Source organism: Meyerozyma guilliermondii, genomic scaffold, assembly GCF_000149425.1.
Source record: "Meyerozyma guilliermondii ATCC 6260 scaffold_4 genomic scaffold, whole genome shotgun sequence".
Classification (NCBI taxonomy): Eukaryota; Fungi; Ascomycota; class Pichiomycetes; order Serinales; family Debaryomycetaceae; genus Meyerozyma; species Meyerozyma guilliermondii.
In genome coordinates this window covers 490,118-514,924 of record NW_001809797.1, presented here as the reverse complement: position 1 = coordinate 514,924, position 24,807 = coordinate 490,118, and the positions used below count along the sequence as shown (strand labels likewise).

At 41.9% G+C, this 24,807-nt stretch overlaps 16 protein-coding genes and 1 non-coding gene across 17 annotated transcripts; 7 read left to right on the top strand and 10 right to left on the bottom strand. All coding sequences in view use genetic code 12, as the record gives it.

Moving 5' to 3' along the window:
- Positions 1-251: 251 nt before the first annotated feature.
- On the bottom strand, positions 252-1,865 carry RAP1 (DNA-binding transcription factor; the record flags this gene model as incomplete). Its single annotated transcript, XM_001484121.1, has 1 exon — positions 252-1,865. One exon carries the CDS (start codon positions 1,863-1,865, stop codon positions 252-254), a length of 1,614 nt encoding a protein of 537 aa, XP_001484171.2.
- A 405-nt stretch (positions 1,866-2,270) lies between these two features.
- Positions 2,271-3,371, bottom strand: PGUG_03551 (putative serine/threonine-protein phosphatase; the record flags this gene model as incomplete). The annotated part of the gene is made up of 1 exon (XM_001484120.1): positions 2,271-3,371. The coding sequence occupies one exon, from the start codon at positions 3,369-3,371 to the stop codon at positions 2,271-2,273; it is 1,101 nt and encodes a 366-aa protein (XP_001484170.2).
- A 189-nt stretch (positions 3,372-3,560) lies between these two features.
- Positions 3,561-5,360, bottom strand: GYP7 (Gyp7p; the record flags this gene model as incomplete). The annotated part of the gene is made up of 1 exon (XM_001484119.1): positions 3,561-5,360. The coding sequence occupies one exon, from the start codon at positions 5,358-5,360 to the stop codon at positions 3,561-3,563; it is 1,800 nt and encodes a 599-aa protein (XP_001484169.2).
- A 678-nt stretch (positions 5,361-6,038) lies between these two features.
- On the top strand, positions 6,039-6,686 carry RCN1 (Rcn1p; the record flags this gene model as incomplete). Its single annotated transcript, XM_001484118.1, has 1 exon — positions 6,039-6,686. The coding sequence occupies one exon, from the start codon at positions 6,039-6,041 to the stop codon at positions 6,684-6,686; it is 648 nt and encodes a 215-aa protein (XP_001484168.2).
- A 51-nt stretch (positions 6,687-6,737) lies between these two features.
- Positions 6,738-7,922, top strand: CIC1 (Cic1p; the record flags this gene model as incomplete). Its single annotated transcript, XM_001484117.1, has 1 exon — positions 6,738-7,922. The coding sequence occupies one exon, from the start codon at positions 6,738-6,740 to the stop codon at positions 7,920-7,922; it is 1,185 nt and encodes a 394-aa protein (XP_001484167.2).
- Positions 7,923-8,287: 365 nt separating this feature from the next.
- Positions 8,288-10,018, top strand: PGUG_03547 (uncharacterized protein; the record flags this gene model as incomplete). Its single annotated transcript, XM_001484116.1, has 1 exon — positions 8,288-10,018. One exon carries the CDS (start codon positions 8,288-8,290, stop codon positions 10,016-10,018), a length of 1,731 nt encoding a protein of 576 aa, XP_001484166.2.
- Positions 10,015-11,034, bottom strand: PGUG_03546 (uncharacterized protein; the record flags this gene model as incomplete). The annotated part of the gene is made up of 1 exon (XM_001484115.1): positions 10,015-11,034. One exon carries the CDS (start codon positions 11,032-11,034, stop codon positions 10,015-10,017), a length of 1,020 nt encoding a protein of 339 aa, XP_001484165.2.
- Positions 11,035-11,663: 629 nt separating this feature from the next.
- On the bottom strand, positions 11,664-12,863 carry PGUG_03545 (uncharacterized protein; the record flags this gene model as incomplete). Its single annotated transcript, XM_001484114.1, has 1 exon — positions 11,664-12,863. One exon carries the CDS (start codon positions 12,861-12,863, stop codon positions 11,664-11,666), a length of 1,200 nt encoding a protein of 399 aa, XP_001484164.2.
- A 611-nt stretch (positions 12,864-13,474) lies between these two features.
- KAR5 (Kar5p) lies at positions 13,475-14,956 on the bottom strand (the record flags this gene model as incomplete). Its single annotated transcript, XM_001484113.1, has 1 exon — positions 13,475-14,956. One exon carries the CDS (start codon positions 14,954-14,956, stop codon positions 13,475-13,477), a length of 1,482 nt encoding a protein of 493 aa, XP_001484163.2.
- A 212-nt stretch (positions 14,957-15,168) lies between these two features.
- Positions 15,169-16,575, top strand: PGUG_03543 (uncharacterized protein; the record flags this gene model as incomplete). The annotated part of the gene is made up of 1 exon (XM_001484112.1): positions 15,169-16,575. The coding sequence occupies one exon, from the start codon at positions 15,169-15,171 to the stop codon at positions 16,573-16,575; it is 1,407 nt and encodes a 468-aa protein (XP_001484162.2).
- Positions 16,576-16,607: 32 nt separating this feature from the next.
- RIM9 (Rim9p) lies at positions 16,608-17,573 on the bottom strand (the record flags this gene model as incomplete). Its single annotated transcript, XM_001484111.1, has 1 exon — positions 16,608-17,573. The coding sequence occupies one exon, from the start codon at positions 17,571-17,573 to the stop codon at positions 16,608-16,610; it is 966 nt and encodes a 321-aa protein (XP_001484161.2).
- An 80-nt stretch (positions 17,574-17,653) lies between these two features.
- On the top strand, positions 17,654-18,853 carry PGUG_03541 (uncharacterized protein; the record flags this gene model as incomplete). Its single annotated transcript, XM_001484110.1, has 1 exon — positions 17,654-18,853. One exon carries the CDS (start codon positions 17,654-17,656, stop codon positions 18,851-18,853), a length of 1,200 nt encoding a protein of 399 aa, XP_001484160.2.
- A 23-nt stretch (positions 18,854-18,876) lies between these two features.
- Positions 18,877-20,691, bottom strand: PGUG_03540 (tyrosine--tRNA ligase; the record flags this gene model as incomplete). The annotated part of the gene is made up of 1 exon (XM_001484108.1): positions 18,877-20,691. The coding sequence occupies one exon, from the start codon at positions 20,689-20,691 to the stop codon at positions 18,877-18,879; it is 1,815 nt and encodes a 604-aa protein (XP_001484158.2).
- On the top strand, positions 20,543-23,041 carry PGUG_03539 (RNA helicase; the record flags this gene model as incomplete). The annotated part of the gene is made up of 1 exon (XM_001484109.1): positions 20,543-23,041. The coding sequence occupies one exon, from the start codon at positions 20,543-20,545 to the stop codon at positions 23,039-23,041; it is 2,499 nt and encodes an 832-aa protein (XP_001484159.2).
- A 144-nt stretch (positions 23,042-23,185) lies between these two features.
- On the top strand, positions 23,186-23,560 carry PGUG_03538 (uncharacterized protein; the record flags this gene model as incomplete). Its single annotated transcript, XM_001484107.1, has 1 exon — positions 23,186-23,560. The coding sequence occupies one exon, from the start codon at positions 23,186-23,188 to the stop codon at positions 23,558-23,560; it is 375 nt and encodes a 124-aa protein (XP_001484157.2).
- On the bottom strand, positions 23,557-24,621 carry PGUG_03537 (peptide-N4-(N-acetyl-beta-glucosaminyl)asparagine amidase; the record flags this gene model as incomplete). The annotated part of the gene is made up of 1 exon (XM_001484106.1): positions 23,557-24,621. The coding sequence occupies one exon, from the start codon at positions 24,619-24,621 to the stop codon at positions 23,557-23,559; it is 1,065 nt and encodes a 354-aa protein (XP_001484156.2).
- Positions 24,622-24,651: 30 nt separating this feature from the next.
- On the bottom strand, positions 24,652-24,733 carry PGUG_06041. The gene has a single exon. It is a non-coding gene; the product is annotated as a tRNA-Ser (tRNA).
- Between the last annotated feature and the right edge of the window lie 74 nt (positions 24,734-24,807).

Below are 24,807 nucleotides of genomic sequence, written 5' to 3'. Positions count from 1 at the left end.
TTCTTATGAATTTGTAGCTTTTGTGGATGTATCCTGTCCCATGATTTCAATCATGAGAATGAAAATGTAGATACATATACAGATAAGGAACAAATAAAAGACTTCAAGAGAGTCCAGTGTTGTTGGCGGCGTAACATTCGTTGAGTTGGTTGAGTTGACATTCATTTTATGTTCAAATTACATTTTAAAATTCGCTTAGCATAAAAATTCTAGCCTAACAAAAAACACTCACTAATATACAATACTTCACATTATGGTACACTTACTCCGATCAGCTTGAGGAAGTTACCACGACGTTTAATTTCATCGTGGTCATGGGTCTGCTGAAGTCTCTTTATATCAGCAGGATTTCCTGAGCACAACATAGCGTCAGTCTCAGGAGTCCAGATCCCGTTCCTGCTGATTTGGGCAAGCTCGTAAGGGTCAGCGATTGCTTGGGTATTCATTCTTTGTAAGAACTCGTGGACATATTCTTGCATTTTAGCAACATCTCCATTTGTGGCCATAACAATGTGCGCCGTGAAGTTGGGCTCAAAGCCAGTAGCCTTTAGCTTTTCAATCAATACGCTTATATCATCTTGCGAACAACTTTCAAGAATCTCGGTTATCCGAGGCTCGACTTCTTCTTGAGGCACTTGGAAGAAAGCATTGCTAATCAAGGACTCGAGAGTTGCTCCACGGTCAATGAATTTGACGAGGGGCTCAGGTGCAATCTGAGACTGGGCGATGATGGCCAGATCGATGTTGGAGCTCTTTAATTGGCTGATCTCCTCATCGAGAGCAGATTGAGTGTCTTTACGGTAGTTCAGTCCAATCAATTGCTTGATGGCCTTGGCGGTAGAAGGAGAGTCACCCTTAATTGGCTCGGGAACGCCTCCTGATGCCGTGACCTTATCGTAGTAATCAATGTACTTTTTAGCACCGTAACGAGACACAAATTTTCTGTAACGATCTCTCCAAGAATTAGGTGTGTGCATTGGATTCGTCTTTGCCAACGTTGAGAAGAAGGAGATAGGAACTGTAAGTTGGCCATACAAGTCGAATTCCTTTGGCTTACCAGTTTCATCTCTGACAATTCCATGCTCATCTGCGGCCCCGAAAAACCGAGCTCGGTTGAAGTCGACGATGGCTTGGCACAATTCATAATCTTCCTCGGCGGTGAAACGATTTTTGAGTGTCTTTGGGAGATTGTCAAGGGTGTCTCTTATCAATTGTCCATGTTCATCTTTGATCAAGCTTCCGTCCGAGGCGGTCTTGTAAACCCAATCGAGTTTAGGTTCCAAGTGAGTTCTGAACCGACTACGAATGGAGTTACCGGTGTGCCCCTCGAGTTGAGGGTGGTTGGCAAGATCGTCAAAGAACTTGTGCGAGTTCCGGTACTTGGGGTGCATTCGCACCTGCTTCAAAATATAGTCATCCTTCACTTTATTGAACCGATGAGTAATTCTTCCGTTTCTCACCGTTCTTCCAGGGCTTGAACCCACCGCTTTGATTGCCTCGTATGCGTGGTTGGTCGCGTCGTCAGCTTCTCCTTCGTAACCAAACCGGTAATTATCCAAATTTTGCACGGCTCCCTGCTCGATCGAGTCATCAACAAACAGAAATTTGTAGGCCAGACGATGTCCCAAATGATAAGATGAAAGCAAAATGATCTGATTCGAAGGACGTGGCTCTGTATCAGCTATAACACCACCATAATTCGTGATTTTATGAACATATTCATTACGAAGAGGTTCATCTGGTGCAATATAAAATAACATGGGATTGCCTCCTGGAAAATTGAATATAGAGGGCATTCCATCATCAGCTACGGTGGTTGCATTGGCCACCATTTCGGGGGAATACTCGATTCCATGAAAACTCATGGTGTATTGGTGTGGTGTTTAGCTTCTTCGATAAAGAAAGGTGTTGGTGGGAGCTAGTGGGTTTTTGGAGGCGAAGGGGTGTTGTGTTGTACAAAGTGCGGACTTATAAATACGCGGAAGTGGTGCCGCGGTCACGCGTAATTATGAGCACGACAACTCCCGTCTCCAGAAAAGATGCACGGATGGACGGACTGCGTATACTTATGCAAGTCGCCAAAAGAAGCAGAAGTTCATCTGGCTGCAACTAAAATCGTAGGGGACTATATAATGGTTATCGAAGATTGGTAGACTTACGAACTCTATTTCTATGTTTTTAGATTATTAGACTAGTATGTTACTATGTATAAGATTAATTGGGTCAAGATTGATAGACATTACTCTAGTATTATACCACCAAGTCAGGTGTTAATCGTCACACTGTACTTGAATGATTTGCTCTTTGTACATAACTCTCTTCCGCGCCTTCTCCTGCCAGATAACCATGGCACTCAAATCTCCTCCAGTATCGCAGCCACTATCAAGTCCTTTAGCAAACCGTTTAAGATTGAGACCTCGGCGAGCATCATGGCCATAATAGACAACTTTTGTATCGGTATCGTTCTTTTCCTTTTGCTTTAAATTCCATATTTTGGACCACAGCACAGCTCTGTCTGCTCGGGGATCATCGGTAGACTCATTAAAGTATGGGCCAATCAACGATCTCATCTCCAAACACTCCACTGCATGTTGTGATTCGAGGTCTGGAATGTCCCATCTCAAGCCTCCATGCACGGCAATGCCATCAGAGTACTTGTGGCTGCCTTCGTTTTTGGCCTTGTGTTGGGGTACAGGCCCCAATGTCTTGATAACTGCACATTGGTTGATGTACTCGATATGATGAGGTTGGAGTTTCTTGGCAAGTAAGTACTCCGGATCATCATTGAAGCCACCATTTGTCTCAAATACATTTTTGTTGTCATCTTCGTTTCCAACGAAGAAGGGAGGGTCGAGGTTATGGAATCGGGCATAGTTGTTCATGACATAGTACTCATGGTTACCAATGATGCAATCGACTTTATGCTCAATTAAATAGTCCAACATCTTTATGGAATGGGGGCCTTTGGTGATAAAGTCGCCAAGAAGCAACAAATGGTCGGTCTTGTTATTGAAATTAACTTTTCTGAGAAGTTTTCTGAATGGCTTATAATGTCCATGAACATCACCAATGAGAATAAGTCGCTGTTTAGAACCCTTTGAGTTGAGCGAGTAAGAAGGATCAAACTGCTTTTCAGAATCTTCTGGGGTAATTGGTTCAAATACAACATTCAAATCTTTAACCATTTGAATTCCATCAAACGGCCTGGATTCTGGAATGAAGCGCAGCGGCAAGTAAAATGCAAATGCCCAAAGAACAAAAATACCAAATAAACCTCCTGCTCCATAAAGGGACCATCTGACTTTCTTGTCGCGAATCCAATGATCCTCTATGTCATACTCATCTTCTAAAAGTGGCGTCTGTTCATTCATTAAAGATTTACCATGCAACGCAATCTACTTATGCGCACGATGCACGTGTTTACACGGTGAGATGTGATTAACTAATCGACCCTGGTAGTGTTAGCCTTGAGAGATCCTGCATATGTGGCTGCAAATCACTACTGATCAGCCACCTCTACGCAACTAGCTGCTGTAATCACATTCATTCGACATAATTCGTTAACCACCGCCTACTCCCTCGGGTCTTTCCACTTCCTTCTGGACGACTATTTCCCTGCTGAGCAAACCACGCAAATCTGGACTCACCTTGATATTCTCATCACGGCGTTCACTTTCTCTGTCGACTATATCCACCATGCGGTGGAATCTCAAGAACAAAAGTTCTGCTCGAACAAGCAATTGCTCGAGATTCATATTCATAGAAAGGTCGTTCATGTACTTTAAAACTTCGTCAAATCGTCTCAAGTTCTCAATAATGATTCTTTCGTTGTCGCTGAGAACAGCAAGAGCAAAAAACAAATGGAATTGACTCGAGTACCGATCAGTCCAAAAAATCTCCCACAATCTGAGCACATCATCCCACTCAAATTCCCTTTTGAACCATACCAATAACATTCTAAAGTAGAAAAAGAGATCTGTACTCTCACATCTTCCCAAATGCTTATACAAATCAGGCAATGTGAATTGCACCAACTCGTTGAGAGTAACCATTTGCTTTTTCATCCCAGATTGGTCTCGCACAAAGTTGCGCTCCATACGCTCCATGAACTTTGTGAACGCCCAGAACGTCAATGGCTCGTCCTGGAACTTGACGTATAATGGAGAGAGTAAATCGGTCATTCCCTGAACATATCCCAAGTTGACATTGTACTCGTTATAAGTCAAGAGTATTTCACGCATGGCAAACAAGTGCGGGTTTCTGATGTTGGAGATATCGAATTCATCATTTTCCTCTTCATCGGGGGTTTCTGGAGAAGATTCACGAGTGGTTGGCGAAACATTACTTCCAACGCTGGTCACAGTGACGTTTTTCTTGTTCTTGAAAAGGGCTAAAGAACGGTCGGTACGATTGATATCCTTCTCAATGCGGTGCTTCTGATCTTTCCAGAACTCTTCTGCTCGTTTGTCGTCATCTTCGATCCACAAACTCTTGAGACGGTTGTATTCGGTAACGTAACTGCTGTGAAGGAGCTCTCTCTCCTCCTTGCTTGAATCCCATGGATAAACACCCAACAAGAATAGCCATGCAATTCCACGAACAGAGTCCTCAAGACCACCATGAAAAATTCTGTCCTTGACCTCGTCAACGGTTATGCACAAACGACCAGACAGATCGAAAAAAGTATCCCATTCAACCTGAGAAACAGGCTTGCGTCTGGTGACTTTGCTAACTTCTTCATTCGTCAAGATTTCTGTTCCCAACTCCTTATTAATCTTTCCATACATGTCATCATCCAAGCTAAAGTTGCGTCTAGCTTGTTCAGCTTCTTCCTTTACTTGAGCAGCCCATTTTGCCAAGTAGACTCGAGCACCTTCAAATTCACTGCCTATGCGCTGAACTTCAGGTTGCGTAATAAGGTGTCGAATGGGCAGCGGTGCATGTTCTTCCACCATATCCAACACTTGGTTTTTCGTTTTAGCAGAAAAAGTAGCCACTGTCTCAAGCACTTTCCATTTGGCATTGGCGAAAAACTTGTTGACGTCAGGCAATTGGAACTTTTCAGTACTCTTGGCACTGACATCTTTGTTGGAAGTTGGTGCAAAATTGATCAAATCTTTGGTTTCTGGGTTGATCAAATACACTGATGGTTCATACGCCGTCTTTTCAACTACCGCATACGCTTTCAAAGCATTCATGAAATCAATTCCTCCCCAGTACATTTCTCCGTTTTCTCCAAATGGATCAAATGTCTGATTTTTGGGCCTTTTGGTTGCGAATTGTCGATGGAGATTCATTGTCATGAAAGAACACAATTGGCAACTTTTCGCCGTCTCTCGAGTTGATGACAACAGAGCCATGCCACCACCCGGCTGTGGGAGTTCGAACTTGGACCGAATAAATGAACGAAATGGGGATACTGAAACTGTATCCTGACAAAACCAGAACCGGGGGTTTTGACACAACCGGGAAATCGATTTCCGACTCCACCCCGGTTTTGAGATCTTGAAGATCGATAGCCTCGTATGTTTTGCGATCCGCAGCCGAAAGTTGGTCTTCAGCGGTAAATGATAGCACTACGTCACGATTGGTGGCGCCAGATCCTTTGGTAAGGGTTAAGAATCCGCTAACATTGTCGCTTTTTGCAGTTGTTGGATGCAAATATGTCTTGGATTTAGCAAAGAGCAATTGCACTTCGTTGCTTCCCAAGGTTCTTCTGCGACCGGGAACCCTCTTATCAGCCATTGAGTTGTAGGTTGCTAATGAAAGGTGTTCGGAATGGTCTGCAGGAGATCATCTAATGGTGCACGGATTTCTTAGATAGGAGCATGAGCATGAACCACCTTTAGGCCACGAGGTTTAAACAACCATTGAGGGTCTAAAGTTTCAAACTACTCTCAACTGGAATTACTGCTCCATCCTATCTCATTTGCTACATCTTTCTTTCATGCGTGTTTGACAGGTTCCATGCGTCCCCGGTTCTGGTTTCATGCACACTCGGTTATCAAAATGCGCAGCAGCAACGGTTCAATTTTCCAATGTCACGAAAACCGACCAATACGATAATAATCACAAAAGTCGATCCACAGTTGTTGCTCGAGCCCCAGCCTGTGATCCAATGTCTTGCAAATAACAACTTTGTTGTTGAACTCATCTCCTTACCCAAATTTCAGCGGATATTAATAATATGTGAGAACACGCGAGTTTCCTCCAAAATAGTATCTATATTGAGCGACCACTTCCAGTTCAAAGTCACATACAGCATAAAGGATGTCGCTCTCGCCGTAACTGCCGGACCGGAATATGCAAACAATGACAAGGATTATTTGGAGCTTCCTCTGGAATCCGGTTCAAGACGATTTCTTATTTCTCCCCCATTATCACCTCCAGCGGAATGGGATCACTGGGACAAGGTGGAAGAGGGTCCGAATCAACAGGCGGTATACGCTCCACACGAACTCTCGCATCTCTTATGGGAACGCTTGGGAAATGCAGATAGTAGCCAAGTCCGGAAATTTCATGGTGGAGCCGCACCAATCAACCTCGATCTCGAACCCATGTTACTTTTCGAAAATATAGACAATGGGGTCCCAGCAATAATCCTAGACTCTGCAGAGAAGGGCGAGGAACCACAGACTCAGGGACGAACGATCGCAAAGACGGCAATGCCTCCTACTGATCCATAGCTCTAGTTATCTTAGCACTGCATACAGGCCTCACGGTTGGTTTTTTTTCTGATGAGCATCTCATCGCACCACACTACAGTAATTATGGCACGGACCAGGTCTCAAAAGGGGTCTTCTTCGCCTTCAGCAAAGGCTGTGAGCTCACCAAAGGTACTGAAGGTTGCCAAGTCCAAAAAGGCAGAAGCCAAACCATCTCCAAAGGCTTCCAAAGCGAAGAAACCAGTTGCCCCAAAAGAGAACGATTTATCTTCGGCCCGTATTTTGAAGGCAGTGAAAGCACTCTCCAAGTTTGCCGCCGGTGCAGACAACGAAAAAGAGTCTAGTAACGGAAAGGCTCAATTATTCGACGACAATGATGAAAACAAGTCGGTGTTTGTGCAAATAAATACCAAGAAGTTTCAAGCATCCAAACCCAACTTCAAACCCAAGACCATTAAGCTCTCACATCTGATGTACGAAGATGGTGAAAACAACTTCAAAGTGTGTTTGATATTGCGTGACCAATTGATCACATCTGAGGACCAACTCCTGAAGGTTGAAGACGCTAATTTGCGATCGCTTCACCAAATTGTCCTGTTGGACACTTTAAAGAAAGAATACAAGAACTTTGAAAAAAGACGCCAATTCTATTCCGAATACGACATGTTTCTTTTTGACGACGCATTAATGAACCTCATGCCTACCTTATTAGGGAAGACGTTTTACGGCAAGGGTAATCTGAAATTGCCTATCCCTATCAGAGTCACCTCCACTTCTAACCCAAAGACTTTGTCCCTCGATACCGTCAAAAATCAATTGGAAAAGGCCTTGCTGAGCACAGCTTACTTACTTCCAGTGGGTGTAAATATCTCCATTAAAGTTGGTTCTTTTGCTGGACCTCTTTCCAATGAGGAGGTAGCTGCAAATATCTCGGATGTGATATCTTCGTTTGAACTTTCTTCCCTCAAGAGCATCTTACTCAAGACAGAAGCTTCTCCTGCCTTGCCATTGTTTGAAACCGAAAAATTGTACGACGACGAAGATGTCAAGCAAGAGGATGCAGAGGAGAATGGAGATAAAGAATCTACTGGAGTCAAGTTGTCAACTTACGAAAAGGGTTTGTTAGAGTTGGGAGACCCCGATGAGGTTGCAAAATTGATTGGTAAAAAAATGGGACAAACCGTGCTGAAAGAACGCACAAAAAAGGTTTCCAAGGTCACCAAGCCATCGAAGAAGACCAAGTCGTCCAAAAAGTAAGATTAGTAGATATAATGCATGGAAAGTTTGAAACGATGGAAAATCCGTACACCCGTTATACAAGTAGAACTCGAGCACAGTGAAATAGTATGTGGATATTGAGCTATTATGAGTGCGAAAAGGGTATGTAAATTAGTAACCAGTAAAGGGCTCTGACTAATAACACAGTAAACAACCGATGGCTTCATCCAAATACTTCCTATCAATTGGGCCGAGATCGCAGCGATGTAGAACGACCCAACTTTATTCGTGTTAACGAAGTTTACATATCTAAAGAGCACTTACAAATACAAACTGGCCATGTGACAGAGTTGGATAATACGAGTGCTAAGACTCCATTGAAAGTGATAATACAATCGAAAGCAATGACGAAAATTAATGGAGAAAAAATGAGACTTTCCAATGGCCAAGAGCCATATGGTATTGATTTAGAGTCTAAAAATGAAGTAGACATGCAGTTCAGAGAAGACAAAATAAGAATCAAGATCCATTGGGTACCTCTAGTTCTTAATTTTCCACATAGAGTTCAAATTGGAAGTACCATTCAAGCGAATCCCATTGTTGAACAATTGAAGAAATTGGCTGAAAAGATAGATTTGAGAACAACGCAAGATCCTGGAAAAGCCACACATTACATTGCTGCTAATGACAGTCCTACGTATGGACTACGCATATCTTTGCTGCGAGGAATTTCGGTAGTAAATGAAAAGTGGATTGATTTTGTATTGCAAAACCAGGACAACTATGAACTGTGGTTCCACATCGATACTCCTGACTTATTACCAAGTAGCACAAAGGAGCAGTTTTATCTCTTCTCTAACCCGAAAAGAGGTGTACTTCTTCACAATTGTGTCGTTCTCGTTCTTGAATCTCCAACTGCGAAACTCGAAACCATAGTGAACTCAATAGGTGGAACAGTACACTTTATCGATGTTACTGATTTGAATCCAGAAGACACCAGTGCATTCTTCAGCCGGTTGGAACTGCAGAAGGATACGTGGGGCCAATCGACTACCTATCTTTTGCATCCAAAAGCCAGAGATGGTCTTTCGGCCATTTCAGATTTAACCGACTTCAAAACCATTACTTTGGATGACCTTTTCGAGAGTGTTTGCAATTGTTCAACTCTGAACCTACACCAATTTGAATTAAGAAAAGATGTGAAACGAAAAGCTGACACCCAAGTGAGCCAGTCCAAGCGAAGACGGGTAAAGAAAATCAGCAAAACAGAGTTTTTTAATTTTTCATCTGCACCTCCACAAATAGAGCGGTCAAGCACTAAAACCCAGGCTCCAACTCTGGTTGAGAACGACGAACAAAACCAAGAGGAAAAAGAATCCAATGGGATTGAGCTATCTTCTCAAAAACCGCCAGAAGACAATACTACAATGATGATGTCTGATGAAGACTCTGTCCATGAAGCCCCAGAACCCGCACAACCAACAACATCCCACACCGAAAACAAGCCGGTACAACCAACACCTGAGTATGAGAAAATTGGAAAGTTTATGCCTCAAGTTAGCTTTCACGAAGCTGTTAAAAGAACAAAGGAGAAACAGACCGAGTCTATCAAGAAGGACTTGGGCCTCGATTCCATTGAAGACGATATTTCCCTGCAATTGGTAGACCTTGCAGTTGTAGAATACGTACCTTTGATCAGGCCCAAAGCGAGAGGTACACAGGCACCACCAACCGACTACTCGGGTAGGAAAAATTTTAAAAACTTCAAAAAGGTTGCTCTGAATGTTAGAGTCCGTCTGAAAGTGGAACTTGTTTCAGCAACGACAATTACAGAAAAGCACCAGATGACTATTGATTACAATAGTATACCGGAAGTTGCAAACTTTGCAGGTGAGATGCCACCAGTAAAGGGAGTAGAACCACGAGGAATTTTGGACCAATACTACATGGAGGAAGATGCTCCTCTGTTTTCATTCCGTAATCAAGAGCCTGAACCCAATAATTCTCTTTTTGTGAGTGAGGACGACTCACAGGTTCAAGCTACAAATACGAATTTTGCAACTGCCTCGAAAAAAATTGAGGATGATGACGATGACGACGACGACCAGCCGAGATTTGCATTTCGGCGCAACTAATGCATTTGAATAGAAATACCACACATACCAAGACGCCTGAAATAGGTATTGTGATTTTCATACAATGAGTCGACTGGCTTCCACAGATAATCTGGACCAAAGTCTCCACTAATACAATATTCGTTATCAGCGCTGTAGCAATCAACAACTTGGTCTGGGGAAGGCTCGACAACTGAAGAGCTGCAATTGAGGTAAATTTGATTGTCGAATTGTTGGTAAGTGTCCCAGATGGACGTTGACTTTGGTATTGTAGTAACAACATCATTTTTGTGAATTATCCGTAGAAATTTCCGGGAATTCCTGTTTGAACTTCCCATTACCAAGTCCACCCATTGGGTAAAGTGCACATTTCCAGTCAATGGCTGGCCCATAGTGACTAAAGATAAATTATTCCATCCCAAATCAAGGTAGTGAAGAGCTAGAAGAAGAGCAACTGAACCTCCCATAGAATGACCCATGAATATTAGTTCATAATTATCTTCGAACTCGAGTTCTGTGGACAAATAACGATCAATTTTTGAGAGTGTGTTTCGGTAGACATCGTAGAAGCCTCGGTGAACTTTGCAATAAGGACCACAATAAGGAAGAAAGTTTCTTCCGCCATAATATGGTGTCATTTCTATCTTTGTGTCGGTAATTGTATCGAAAATAGACCGAGTTCCCCTTAGCGAAACTATAATTGTCTTCTTAGGATCCGATGAGTTTTGTGGAGCCGAGTGGTTGAAGATATTGGAATAAGTAATTGCAACATAGCCACAGACAGCATCATCAAAGTACCACTGATACACCAATGACATGCTAGGAAAAGTTTCTTCACATTGCAAGTCACATTTGAAAGGTTCTTCTATTCGACCAAACCTAGAAATGCAATATGATATATCAATGAGGTGAGCATATGTGAATAAGTTGTTGTATATGCTTCTGTCAATGGGTTGGGGAAGTTGTGACGAGTCCTGAAACGGGACAATGTTTATGGCATACACGATACCAAGTATAAGGTAGAACCCGAGGAACATTAGTATGTGTAAATCGTTATCTCGGAGATGACTTACCCCACAAAATTTCTCACGTGAGCGATAAGCACCTAACCTGATTACGATACCCACACTAATAGACTCTAAATTTGATGCTGGTGAAAGTCGAGTCGATTCCCCTTTGAATAGATAGGCACTTAGGCGGGGGTGAGGTCAGATGGTGATGATATATTACTTTGATACAGATAGGCAACGTAGCACTTCTCAGCACTTATAACATGGGCTTATGTCAGTCCTACAATACTTTAGTCCCAGAACCTATATTGATTGGTACCAAACTGTGCTCATGATATGATGAAAGGACTATCACTATTGAACAGCTTAGATTTGCTATCATATACGGTTTCAGGCTCAAAACGGGAAGAGGCACTTTAGATCAAGACTTATTCACTAATGTGTGATAAGGCGACCTTAGCTATTGCATACCTGAATTGTCAGCCAGTCCAAACAAGTATTAATTCATTTGGGAAGTATTCATGTCTCTTCTGAATCTTTTATCATCAACAATTGAGACAGATGCACCGCTGACAAGTATTCACATCGGAGAATTTTCGAATTTTGACGGAACGAGTATTCGTCGGAAATATGACATTGTATCTCAAATACCTTCCTTACGGATTGTTCAGCTGGTAACGCTTTCTTCTTCGAGACTTCTGATTAGAATTGGACTTCTTCTTGGAATTGTTCAAACTCTTGGATTTAGCAGCATCTATGAGTTGTTTGTTGTACTTCTGATGAAACAACTTGTTGAATGTGAGCCAATCATATTTGTTATTCTCACATCGTCGATAATGATCAGTAAGCTTGAACGCCGCCATAACTTCACGGAGAGACTTGTATTCCTCTCCCTTTGAATATTTCTTAAATTCATCAGCAATAAGCTTCAATAAGTGATTGAAAGCATCATTATATACACTGATATGAGAACAACACATACGAAAATCAGTATAGTCGCGTGTACAAAAGAATAATTGAACATCAGTTCCAACATCTGTCGGAGGTTTTGCATCCCAATTATTGAATACCATATACTCATTGACATGAGTTGACACTTTATCAAAGTAGTAGTAATCATAATTTTCGTAGATCTCCCTGACAACCGTCTGCAATGTATCATCTGGCACCTTACTAATATCTGCTCCAGATACATTGATCAAAGTGGTATTCAAGCCAGATATGATAAAGCTCAAAAAATCTTGAAACTCACCATCATCTATTTTGCTCAAACAGAATTTGTACCTTAACTTCGTAGTTAAGTTGATTTCATCAAGTTTCAAATCAAACCTTATAATTTTTTCGAGAATTTCATACTTTCTGAAGAAATCATCAAAGGTCTTTCTCCATCTCTTGTAATCACCGATGAGTTGTGGAAGTCTCCTAAATTCCTTAAAATTCCATTCCATCCAGCTGTTGGCATATCTACTGATTGGAAAGGGTTTGTCCTGTGCGAGACTAACTGAAGCTGGGTCAACTTGAGTTGTGGTCGCTGGAACTGAATTGGCTTTAGAAACTGATATTTCTAGAGCGGCAAGTTTGGCTTCAATGTTAGACATCAATATTAAAATGGCATCTTTGTCAAAGCCTCCAGTACCACTATCCATTTCAACTCTTAATTCTTCATGTCTTTGATAATTTTCATCACTCTGATCAGACAGAGTAGGAGTGTCTGGTTCAGTTGTTGCCCAACGAGCATGAAAAATACACTCTGGGCTCTCGGGAGAATCCTTTCGAAGTATTGATCTTGATTTGGCATCAGAAAAGAAATTTCTGGAACCAATATCCGGTCTCTTGCTTGAATCTGATGACAGCATTGGTTGCAAATTCAGCTTAACTCTGGGCAAGTAAGTTCCACGTAAGGTTGGTGGTTAATTATGGTTCTTCTACCTACGTATTGTAGTAGCAGTTATGAGCACGAAATAAGGGGTAGTTAGTACTAGCACTCCTTGGAAATTATATTGAACTCAAACCCTGACGCAATTGTCTCCCTAATATTTGAGGCTCCATTAGCTCTTATTTATAGCTGGTGGTGAAGCGGGGGTTTCAAACTCCAAGCCGCATAAGGATCAGCGGCTGGATTCTCCATTAAATGTGGTGAAAATGTATCACTTTGAATCCATTAAACGTAGTAGCCCTGTTGAAATGCTACCAGTTCTGACTTAAATTGAAGTTAAGTTGGGGTTCTGGTAATTGATAGCTAAAGATTTGTAGACAACTCGTAGAGCTCTAGATGAACCCATACTCATTATTCATCAGATGTGGTACTTGAGGGATTTCTTGACAAATCCCACTAACTTGAAACATCCACATTTGAACTGACATTATCTAAGCTGCTTGATTTACGAGGTATTCTGGTTGTAGTCAGCTTACGTCAGCTTGCAATCGATCAAGAAGCTCTTCAATCATTTGGGTGCAAAATACTCACTCACCACCTATGAGTATTTAAAAATACCACTAGCAAGACCATAATTACTAAAAGAAACAGTTTCGTGGAGCCGTACCTCAAGGATATCAATATGAACAATATAGCTATCCATGATGCTGCCATAGTGTAGCGAAGAATATTTGATAGCAAAGAAACGGGAATGTTCAAGATTGTAGACCAGAAATAGCTGGTTTGTGTGAGTATTTCATTGGTTTTGTAAAGTCCACTGGTCACGAAATGCAGAATGCTTTTTGGTATGTTTTCGAAATTTTCAAAGATCAGAGTGAATATTTGCCAATCCTGTTTGAAGGTGAGTATAGCTTCCCATGTCTCATTTAAAGATTTATCTAGGAACTCCAATTGTGAAACAAAATGCAATTCGATTCTATCATCAACATTTTCTAATGCCTGTGATAACTTTGTCTCCATTTCCCCTATGAGATTAGCAAAAAGGAAGGAAACCTCGCTCTCAATAAGGTCCTTAGTGTGCTGAAAGTGAGAGTCTAAATCCTCAAAATCCTTGTTTAATTTGCTGACTTTATTGGACGTATCCGCCAATCCAGAATTTAAGTTTTCCACGATAGACACATCGTTCTTCTGTATAATGCCTACCCTTTCCAACTCACTAACAATTCTCGAAAGTGTGAGCTCTGCGTCCTCGCTGTATGATTTCATGATGTCAAGAGACTTACTTTTCTGATTTTCCATATCCTCAATTATACCATCATCAGCCAACTTGGCTAGAATGATATCTAGATCCACTGCCATTGAGTCTATTACGTCCACAATATGATTGGAATAAGAGTTGAATCGCACTTCCTGCTCATCGTGAAAGTCAAAAATGACTTTTTGATTTTTCATCAACTCTATTTTGATGTGCTCTTGCTGTTTTGCAACAAATTCATAAAACTCCTTATGTTGGTCTTTGGCAATATCAAAATCCGCAGACCACCTAGAGAAACCTTCTTCCATTTCATCTTTCATCTCTTGTGACTTGGAATAGGACTCATAAAATGCATGTCGAAATCCTGCAAACACCTTGGTTATGTTCAGGTAGAGTAAAACTAATTGTTCCTTTTCATTATTTCGAGACACACCTTCACAAAACAATCCAATGTCTCGGTAATTTCCACTAAAAGTAGTCCAATATTGAGGTACAAGGCCTAGTTTCCAAATACATGTGTCATAGTCAGTGGTTGAACACTCTGCTGGGTATTCGACACCAGCACTTTCAAACTCACAAACAGACATTTCTATAGCCAGTGAGCGTCTATCCTTTGGGTCAACAGCATGAATTCCATTCAACACACATTTTTCAAAAATGGGACGCATAGCAAGCTGAATACAACCAGGTGGATCTTCCAAGAGTCTATCAAGTTCATCAGCCGTAAAACTAGCTGCGTCCTCCAATTCATGTGCTGACACAAATGTGCTGATATTAGTGTAGACCAAAATGAAAACTAGCCGTAGAATCTTCTTCATCGTGGTAATTGGTGCACTATAATGAAATCTTAATAGTTGAGAAATGGCTGCAAATTCGAAACACACCTGTGACACTTTTTTGATTTATTTCACAATTGATCCAAAAGTGGAAATCCTTAAGCATCAAGCTCATAGAAAGGCTTCCGTAAGGGTTCTGACCCAGTTTTTTTCATTTGGAGAGGCCCTACCCATTCATCTTCCACTTGCCCTACATGCACTTCGCTCCTTCGCACCTGCAGGAACTGCATCAACTTTTCGAATTTTTCCAGATACTACCAATGATCGGTGCCATACGATCCACGGGTATCAGGCGTCTAGGAACGAAGCAAACGTTTCTGTTCGTCCCAAATGACGAAAGGTTCAAATTTGAGAGCGAAAAATTGACTCCTGAAGAAAACAGAGCCGCTATACCTCGAAGACCAAACTTCGATCATCTTCCAAAATATCATCATGAGATTCCCAGTCCTGAAAATGTTGCTGATTTTCTCTCCAGACCACAATTTAATGACCTCTTTACGACAACACTTGCAAAAGATGCTCCTTTCACAGGAAATAGTAACCACAAGATGGTGACTATGAACGGAGAAGATACAGTGATCAACTTGTATTACACAATTACTGCAACTAAATGGTTCGAAGTATTCAATAACGAGATCCTAGAGTTGAGAGAAATAGATGATGAAGTCGAAAGCTTGTCATTTTTCAACAAGGATACTCACTCCAAGACTGAAGCTCTTATTAGCTCTGCAAGAAAGGAACTAAAATCTGACTTATTTACAACTCAAGGACTCGGTGAATTATTCGAAACTCTTCTCAAAGGCTCGAATATGTTTCGTTATGGTTCACAAAGCATGTCGTTTGGCTCCTTGGCCAACTACTTTCTTCACTCCGACGAATGCGTTGAAAGTAGCCATAATCTAGTGCAGTTGTTGACCTATATAGATCAACACATCTACGAGATGACTGCTGCGAGTACTAAAAACTTTGTTACCAAGCTTGTGGATGTCGTTTATCACACCCATGTATCAGATATCAGGGCCAAACTCGAAGGTTTGCTCAATTTTTCCAACAACCCAACGATAAAAACGGTACTTGAAGAAGTGGACTCTGCGACCTTGGATAGACTTGCATACTTGCACACAATGTCCTCGAGCTTCGACGAAGCCAGAGCTATGCTTCACATACTAGTTCAGGAGCGAAAAGTTGCACCGAGCGCTGAGACCTTTGACTTTTTCCTTTCTTCTTATCTCAAGCATGTCAGCCCTATAGCGCTGAGCCCTCAATTGCATACTAAAGTGTTGCGGGAGTTAAAACCACTTAAGCCAGCATTGTTTCACCGGGGAATCACACCAGCTTATGCCAAACGAATTTTGGATGAGATAGTGACTAGCGAGTTTGACTTGCAACAGTTCATTAACCTAGTTTTGAACAGATCCACAGATGATATTTTGAGCAAATTGTGCAAGGATATAGTCTTAAAAGCTATACAATTAGGTAAAGACCAACCATTGGCAGTACGCTCGTTGAAGATATCAAATCTTGTTGAACGTTTGAAAGCCTCAGGCAATCTTGACAAAGAGACTATAGACGAGCTCTCTACTGTAGCGACAAAAATATAATGTACATACGCCAGCATATGAAAGTATAGAAGTTAGGTCGATGTTCTATTGCTCGAATTCTCCAATGCATCTTCACTTGGTGTAGGAGCAGGAGACGACTGGTCGTTTCTGTTATGCCATTCCCACCGTGGTTCATGCAAATTAGAGTCCAGGACAGTAGATTCTGGTTTCTGAGCGCTGTAGAACCCATTAGTGTATACAAAGAAACCGTCATCACTGGCCGTTGAGAAACGACTCAAGTCATTACTGCTTCTTTTTGTCCTCATATCATCGAACTCGATAGCGTGGGGTCTGTCATAGAGTCTTCGTGACTCGATAGACCGTTTCATAAAGCAAAGCATACAGGCGATCACCATAGTGATTATAACGGGACACAATTGAACCCATCCAACGTAGCTTAGGTGAGGCACAAATAAGAGAATGTCGACAAGAAATGCTAGCAAAGTCAGAAGAAATGACAAGAGCGATAACATCAAGTTGATGGTGAGGTAAGGAACGAGACATCCGTCATATTTTTTTGGTGGCCTAGCTCTGGGAATCAGTTTTTTCAGGTGCACCAGAGCGTCTGGTGAAGTTAGTTGACGAGATTGTTTTAGTTGACGTCTTTGTCGATCGTTCCAAAGCGAGTTTATCACTAGTCCTCCCAGAATAAGGAATAATATGACACTGAAACCGAATCCAACCACATGGACAATGAGCAATTTGGAAACGGTGTATCTCGTTCTGGAGGGGAGTTGTATGAACCCTGTATCAACGCTAGATGAAGGTGCGTTTTCCAAGTTGTTAAATCTGGCTGGGTAGCCTATTCTGGGCAGGGAACAGATGTCTGTGGTGATATTACATACTCCAAACACTCCAAACTTGAGGTCATTGAACTCACTAAGAAAAAGATTATACCCAACCGCTTTTCCTGTCAAAGGCACCGACATTATAGGAAGCAACTGTAGCACAAAACATATGCTTGTGAATACCCACAAAACAAGGAGAGACGTATCCATGGCATATTATAGCAAAACAAGTGTATCTTGGAGCATGATCCAAGCCTGGTTTTCACCGGCTTGGCACCCGCACACCGATAATGAAGAATTCGTTCAGAACTCTTATATCAATAATTGTTGTGATTCTTTGTGCATATATAACCCCACGAGTAGCTTACAAGGCATTGAACATCTTGCTGAACCGTACAATACATACCATGACGAGATTTTCCCACGAGATAGAAATAGCAAGCTTGGCGGTACAAAGAGCTTCGATCTTGACGAAAAAGTTGAGTGATTCCATTTCCACCACCCAAAAATCTGGAACTTTGACAAAGGAGGACAAGTCACCAGTGACGGTGGGCGACTATGCTGCCCAAGCAATCATAAATTTTGCCATCAAAAAGAATTTTCCCAGTGATGAAATTGTCGGAGAAGAAGACTCGGATGGGTTGAAAGATGATTCTGCCGAAGCCAAAAAGTTGAGCGAACGTATTAAGCAGATCATTGACGATGTTCAGTCCGAGACAAAGGAATTGGACGAAAAAATTGGCTCGCTTACTCTGTTGGATTCGATATACGATAGCATTGATCTCGGCAATTCGAAAGGTGGATCTAGTGGACGATTCTGGGCTTTGGACCCCATTGATGGAACCAAGGGTTTCTTGAGAGGTGACCAGTTTGCCGTGTGTTTGGCTTTGGTAGAAAACGGGGAAGTTGTTCTTGGGGTTATTGGATGTCCCAACTTGCCTGCTACTATCATCTCCAACTCCAACATGTCTGGTGAAAAAGGTGGACTTTTCTCTGCTATCAAAGGACTTGGGTCCTACTATACCAGCTTGTTCCAGCCACTCAAGCCGCTTGACCAGCAGGAACGTCTTAAGATGAAGCAAAGTACTTCACCTAGTGAATTGAAGGTGGCTGAAGGTGTTGAATCTGGCCATTCTTCACATTCAGAACAATCACAAGTCAAGAAGCTTTTAGGTTTTGAAGAAAGTTCTGTTGAAGCGCAAACTATCAATCTTGATTCTCAGGTCAAGTATTGTGTTTTGGCGAAGGGCCAGGCTGACATATATTTGCGTTTACCTATAAGCGACACTTATCGCGAGAAGATCTGGGACCACGCAGCTGGAAATATATTGATCACTGAAAGTGGTGGACAAGTTGGAGACATCACTGGAAAACAACTTGACTTTGGTCAGGGAAGATATTTGAATTCGCAGGGTGTCATCGCAGCCAACAAAGCTGTGTTTCCTCAAGTAATTGCAGCGGTCAAACAAGTATTGAACAGTGAAAAATAACCTTACTATTTACATATATACAACTAATCGCTGTCTTCGATAACAACGACGTAATAATTTTGCTTCCCGGACCGAACAAGAAGAAGTTTATTATCGATCAAGTGATTCTCCTTGTCGAAAAGCACCACATCATCTGGATCCTGTAATTGTTCTCTCTCGAGTCCGAGATATATGCCTCCATTTTTGATCAAGTTTTTTGTTTCAGTCTTTGACTTGTTCATCACCTTGGACAACAAGGTGCTCATCTTGAGGTCGTTGAACTTGACTTGGGTGCTATCAAGGTGCACCAAAATACCAGATCTTTTAAAATTCTCAATTAACTTTGCGGCCGAAATTTCGTCATCAAATGGTTGATCGGGAGTAGGAAACAAAAAGCTGGTAATATAGGCCATTTGATCACCCACACCAACTCCGTGCACCAAATCAACCACTTCTCTGGCCAAAACACGCTGGGCAATACGAGAACCGGGGTCTTTTTCATGGTCGGGAAGGATGTGCTCATCCACAGAATGTAATGGTAATAATGTGAAAACCTTCAAAAGCTTGCCCACAATCTCGTCAGGTGTTTGAATGAAGTACTGGTAGAGCTGGTAAGGTGAGGTGATGGAAGGGTCGATGAACACAGCATTACCAGCAGACTTACCAAACTTCTCACCACTGGGAGTTGTCAAGAGTGGTACGGTAATGCCGTATGCATTTTTATCTTTTCTTTCTTTTGTCTGAGGTTCAAGTTTGTGCAACCGTGAAATCAAATCAATTCCAGCAGTAATATTTCCCCACTGATCATTTCCACCAATTTGAAGATTGACTCCTTCTGTCTTATACAACTCCCAAAAGTCATAAGCTTGCAAAACTTGATAGGTAAATTCATTGAATCCTAAACCACCCTGAGAAGACAACCGAGACTGAATAGAATCTCTTGCCAACATATTGGTGACTCTAATATGTCTTCCATACTTTGCCAAAAAATCAAGCATCCCAATAGATTTCCACCAATCGGCATTATTTCTGACCACCGATTTGCCAACATCACCAGGAAATGGATAATTCCGGGACCTGGCATATTCCACACCATTATTCAAAAATTGTCTGATTTGCAGCTCAATTCTCGCAACATTGTCAGCTCTTTCGTCGCTTTCTATTTGTGCTCTTTCTTTGCTACGGCCACTGGGGTCACCGACTGCACCAGTGGCTCCTCCAATGAGCCCTACTACATCATATCCACGTAATCTAAAGTGGAGCATTACCATAAATGGTAATAGATTTCCAATATGAAGTGATTTGGCAGATGGGTCTGCTCCACAATAGAGCTTGAGTTGGCCAGATTTGCCTGGTTCACTGAGATGGAAAAGCTCTTCGTGCGTACTTCCTTCAATGAGGTATCTCGACTGGAGATGTCGTACCAAAGAGGTCAGAAGATCGGATTCGAAACGGTCGGGTTTAGTGAGGTCTGAGAGCGACGGTACAATCCGGATTGTGTCTGGAGGGGCCTCGACCGTCGCTGCCTGGGACTGGTTTCGTATCTGCACGGTACTACGAAGAAGAAACTTCGATGGACGTGCTCCAATCCGTGCTATTTTAGACATTTTGATGTAACTGAATGGGACGATAGTCTCACTTTCGTGGTTCTCATGGTGCGATGGTAGTGCACATAAGTCGCATCTCGAGAGCGATGAAGTGAATGAAGCCATGTCCATGAGCATTACAGAGGCTGGAAATAGTCCTAACGGAGAGGTTGTGCGATCTGGGCGGAAGAGGAGAAGAAACAAGGGGAAGCAGGTTGTTAAAAACATATTGGCGGATACAGAAACCAAACAATTTGCTAATAAAAAGACCATATTCAACGATGAGGAAATTCCAGAACCGGTTGCAGAGAATGATTTACCGGCTATAGCGAACGGAATAGCTCATAAAAACGATGATTCCAGTAACAGCAGATCTGAGGAGAATCCTGAAACCATTAACGAGTCACCAAGAAAGAAAACTAAGAAGATATTTGAAGAAAATGGCAGGAAACTGCACAAAAATACCTCTGAATCACGGCCAGAAAACGGCCCTAAAAAGGTAGTCTATAACAGTGACGAAGAAGAGGATGGTGACGACGAGAAAGGAGATTTTTTCGAATCGAAGAATATCAGTCGGTTTGAACTTCGAAAACGCAGTGAAGAATTACTTGCAGTTCGAAAGACATTGCCTATTTACCAACACAAGGACGAGATTATGAGCTATTTTGAGAAGAACCAAGTGACTGTTGTTATCGGAGAAACAGGATCGGGAAAATCTACCCAGATTCCTCAATTTTTAATGGGCACAGCATCTAAGCAAATTGCCGTCACTCAACCTAGAAGAGTTGCAGCAGCTTCTCTTGCAGCAAGAGTAAGCCAAGAATACGGCTGTAGACTTGGTGAGGAAGTAGGATACCAAGTTCGATTTTCCAATGTGACAAGTGGAAAGAAGACAAAGCTCAAGTACTTGACCGATGGTATGCTCTTGCGAGAACTCATTCTTGACAGAAAACTCACCAAGTACTCCATAATAGTCATTGATGAGGCCCATGAGAGAACCATACTAACAGATCTCATTCTTGGCTTTTTAAGAGAATTAATTGTTAATAAGGAACGCCCTGACTTGAAGGTCATTGTCATGTCGGCAACTTTGAATGCAGACCTTTTCAGCAAATTCTTCAGCAATGCACCAATCTTGCTCATAGAGGGTAAAATGTACCCCGTCTCCAAATACTATCTTCGAGACAAGTCGGATGATATAGTCGACACCACAATCCGAGCAATTGTTCAGGTGAACACTACTGAACCTGAAGGTGATATACTATGTTTTCTTCCCGGACAAGAAGAAATCGACAATTGTGTCAGTACATTAAATTCTATTGCTCCTCATCTTCCGAAAGAAACACCCTTGATAGAACCATTTCCGTTATATGCTGCCTTATCGGCCAACCAGCAACTGAAAGTTTTTCTCAAGCTCAAGGGAAGAAAGAGAAAGGTAATCTTAGCCACCAACATTGCCGAAACTTCCATCACTGTGAGTGGAGTCAAGTATGTGATTGACTCCGGGTTAAGAAAAGTCAAGGTTTGGAAACACAGTCTAGGGCTCTCTACATTGTTAACTGCACCAATATCACAAGCATCTGCAGTTCAAAGAGCAGGAAGAGCAGGCAGAGAAAGTGCTGGAAAAGTGTTCCGCTTATACCTGGAAGATCTTTATTTGAACAAGTTACCCAAGCAGCAGGAGTCAGAAATATTAAGAAACGATGTGATCTTTCCAATTCTTACTTTAAAGAAACTCGACGTCGATGACTTGCTTAACTGGTCGTGGTTAGAGCATCCGGGAAGAAGCGCTATCTTAAGTGCATTGCATACTTTACATCAACTAGGTGCCTTGGATGAGCAAGGAAAAATCACACCATTGGGTCATAAAATTTCAGTACTACCATTACCTCCACAGCTTTCAGTTGTATTGTTGGGAGCTATGGAGTATGGTGTTTTGCAGCCAGTAATGGATATTGTTGCCTGTCTTTCTGTCGATAATCTTATATTGACGGTTGGCTCGAGAGACGGCGAATTGAGAGACGAGGTCAATTTCAAAAGAAGAAACTATTGTCCATTGGGATCCAAATTGGGAGATCTTATTGCATTAAAGGAATACTTTGACGTATTCTGTGAAACGAAAGACAAGTCAGTGGCTAAAGAGTGGTGCAAAGAATTACATTTCAGCTTCAAAGGATTTCAAAGTGCTTTGAAAGTGAGAAGACAGCTTCTGGAATATTTGTTGGCTATGGTTCGACAAGACCAACTGATAGATGAAACACAACGTCAACAGCAACTTCGCAATCTTCGAGCAAGCTTACTGCAAGAAGCAGACGACAATTACAAGTCTCTGATCTTGGATACAGACTCGATTCTCAAATCATTTTTGAAAGGCTACATTCACAATACTGCTGTGGGCATGCCCGATAGATCTTACCGGACCTTAGCAGCAGGTCAATTGATCAGTATCCACCCATCGTCCAATCTCTTTGGTCGTGTTAACTTACTGGGAATAATGTACCTCGAATATGTCTACACTTCGAAGGGCTATGCTCGAAACTGTTCCGTAATCGATCTTGCATGGTTACAGGAAATTGCTCCACACTTGTTGGGCACCTCAAAAATTAATGTCAAAGAAGAGTAACACAACAGACAAAACAGTATAAGAAACGTAGAACAATACACAATTAGCATTTACCAACAATTTGCATAATCTGCAACTTTAGCTGCGAAAACCAATTCCGCGAAATAATCATTCTGGAAAATCAATCTCAAGTGCGAAGCTCCAATGGAGAATGTGAAGCCCCTACCACTTCTCAAGCCACGGAATCCAATAAAGTCGTATTCTAACGATACGGATCAGCTCTTCAGCCTACGAACATATGGATATTTGATCTTGGCTGCTACGTGGATCATATTCATCGTTACCACTTGTAGTCTACTTGGAATTTGGGATTATATCATTTTTCCATTAAGTTTATCATCGTCTACTGACCATCTCCACTCGCAATTGAGTCTGATTTTTCGGTTCATAGAAAGTTCAGTTTTGAAAGCATGGGGTATATACGTTGTGTTATGGTGGTGGGCTATAAGTTCATGGATTGGACTTAAGCTCTTTAGACATTCCAAGGGTATACAAGCAGAGTTGGATAAAAGAAGTTAAGAACCGCCTTCCCCTCGAGCCGAAGTCCACTCTGCGGTGCCAGATTGACGCCCAACAGCTTCTGTTTTTGAACCTACTGGTGCCAGGAGTACTTTTTCGTTATTGAACATCACCAAAATGTCATAAATGCGTTGAAGTGCGATAGTGTCGAATCTAAACGATTCGTACGTTTTGAGTAGCTTTCGAGCATTGATCTGTCTTATGAGTCGGGGTATAAGCTGCAAGTCTGAAACCACTGACTTTTTGTCGATTTGCTTATCCTTGTTGGTGATGTATTTTTCACTCAAGTCCATGACATAAGAATCGCCAAATCCAATACAATAACTCATTTCCTTGCCCCAATTCTGGCAATATAGATTAGGATCATCAAATACGTCCTCACAAGGATCTAAATGGATCCATCGACTTTGACTATCACTGTAGAATTCGCACCAAACATGATCTTCGTTATTCCACACGTACCGAATATGGCCCTCTGCTCCTAGTAGTGCTCTTAAAAGTAACATAAAACAATTGACCCACTCACCGCAACGTCCCAGTCGAGTTTCCAAGAGTTTGGCGGGTCTATTTATTCGAGCAAAGTCCACATTTACCCCACATTCCACACACCTATAATTTTCCACCACACTGATTTCGTCGGGATTTGGATTAGGCGGGCTGCTGGATCCCTGAGGCTCGATATTACCGCCATCGTTGTGACATTGAGGACATTTTGGCTTGGTGACCCAAGTGAAAAAATCATGTTTGAAATAGTGAAGCAATTCAATCACCAAAAGGTCCTGATAGGCAAGCTTGGTGTCCTCCTTTTCTCTTGCGTCGACTCTTTCGTAGATCTTACCCAAATCTATCGTATCAAGTGCCAAATCTATATCATTTGGGTCGTTATAAGTGTCAGTGACATCAGCCATATGGAGGATTGTGGAGATCAATCGTTGATCTTGCTGATGATTACGAATCAATTTCTCCAAACTTTTCGACTGGGCGATCTTCAGAGCATTTTGTAGGCTGGATTGAGCATAAGCCTCGGTCAATGCCTTCTTCAAGTCCTGTAAATGGTTCATGTTTAAAGTTGTGGAGGAAAAAAAAAATACCGACAACTGCAGGATTCGAACCTGCGCGGGCAAAGCCCAAAAGATTTCTAATCTTTCTCCTTAACCACTCGGACAAGTTGCCATTTTATATAGAGATTCGAGTCAGACTCGATTCAGACTCGATTAATTCGCTGTAGAAGGCACGTGCGATCATCA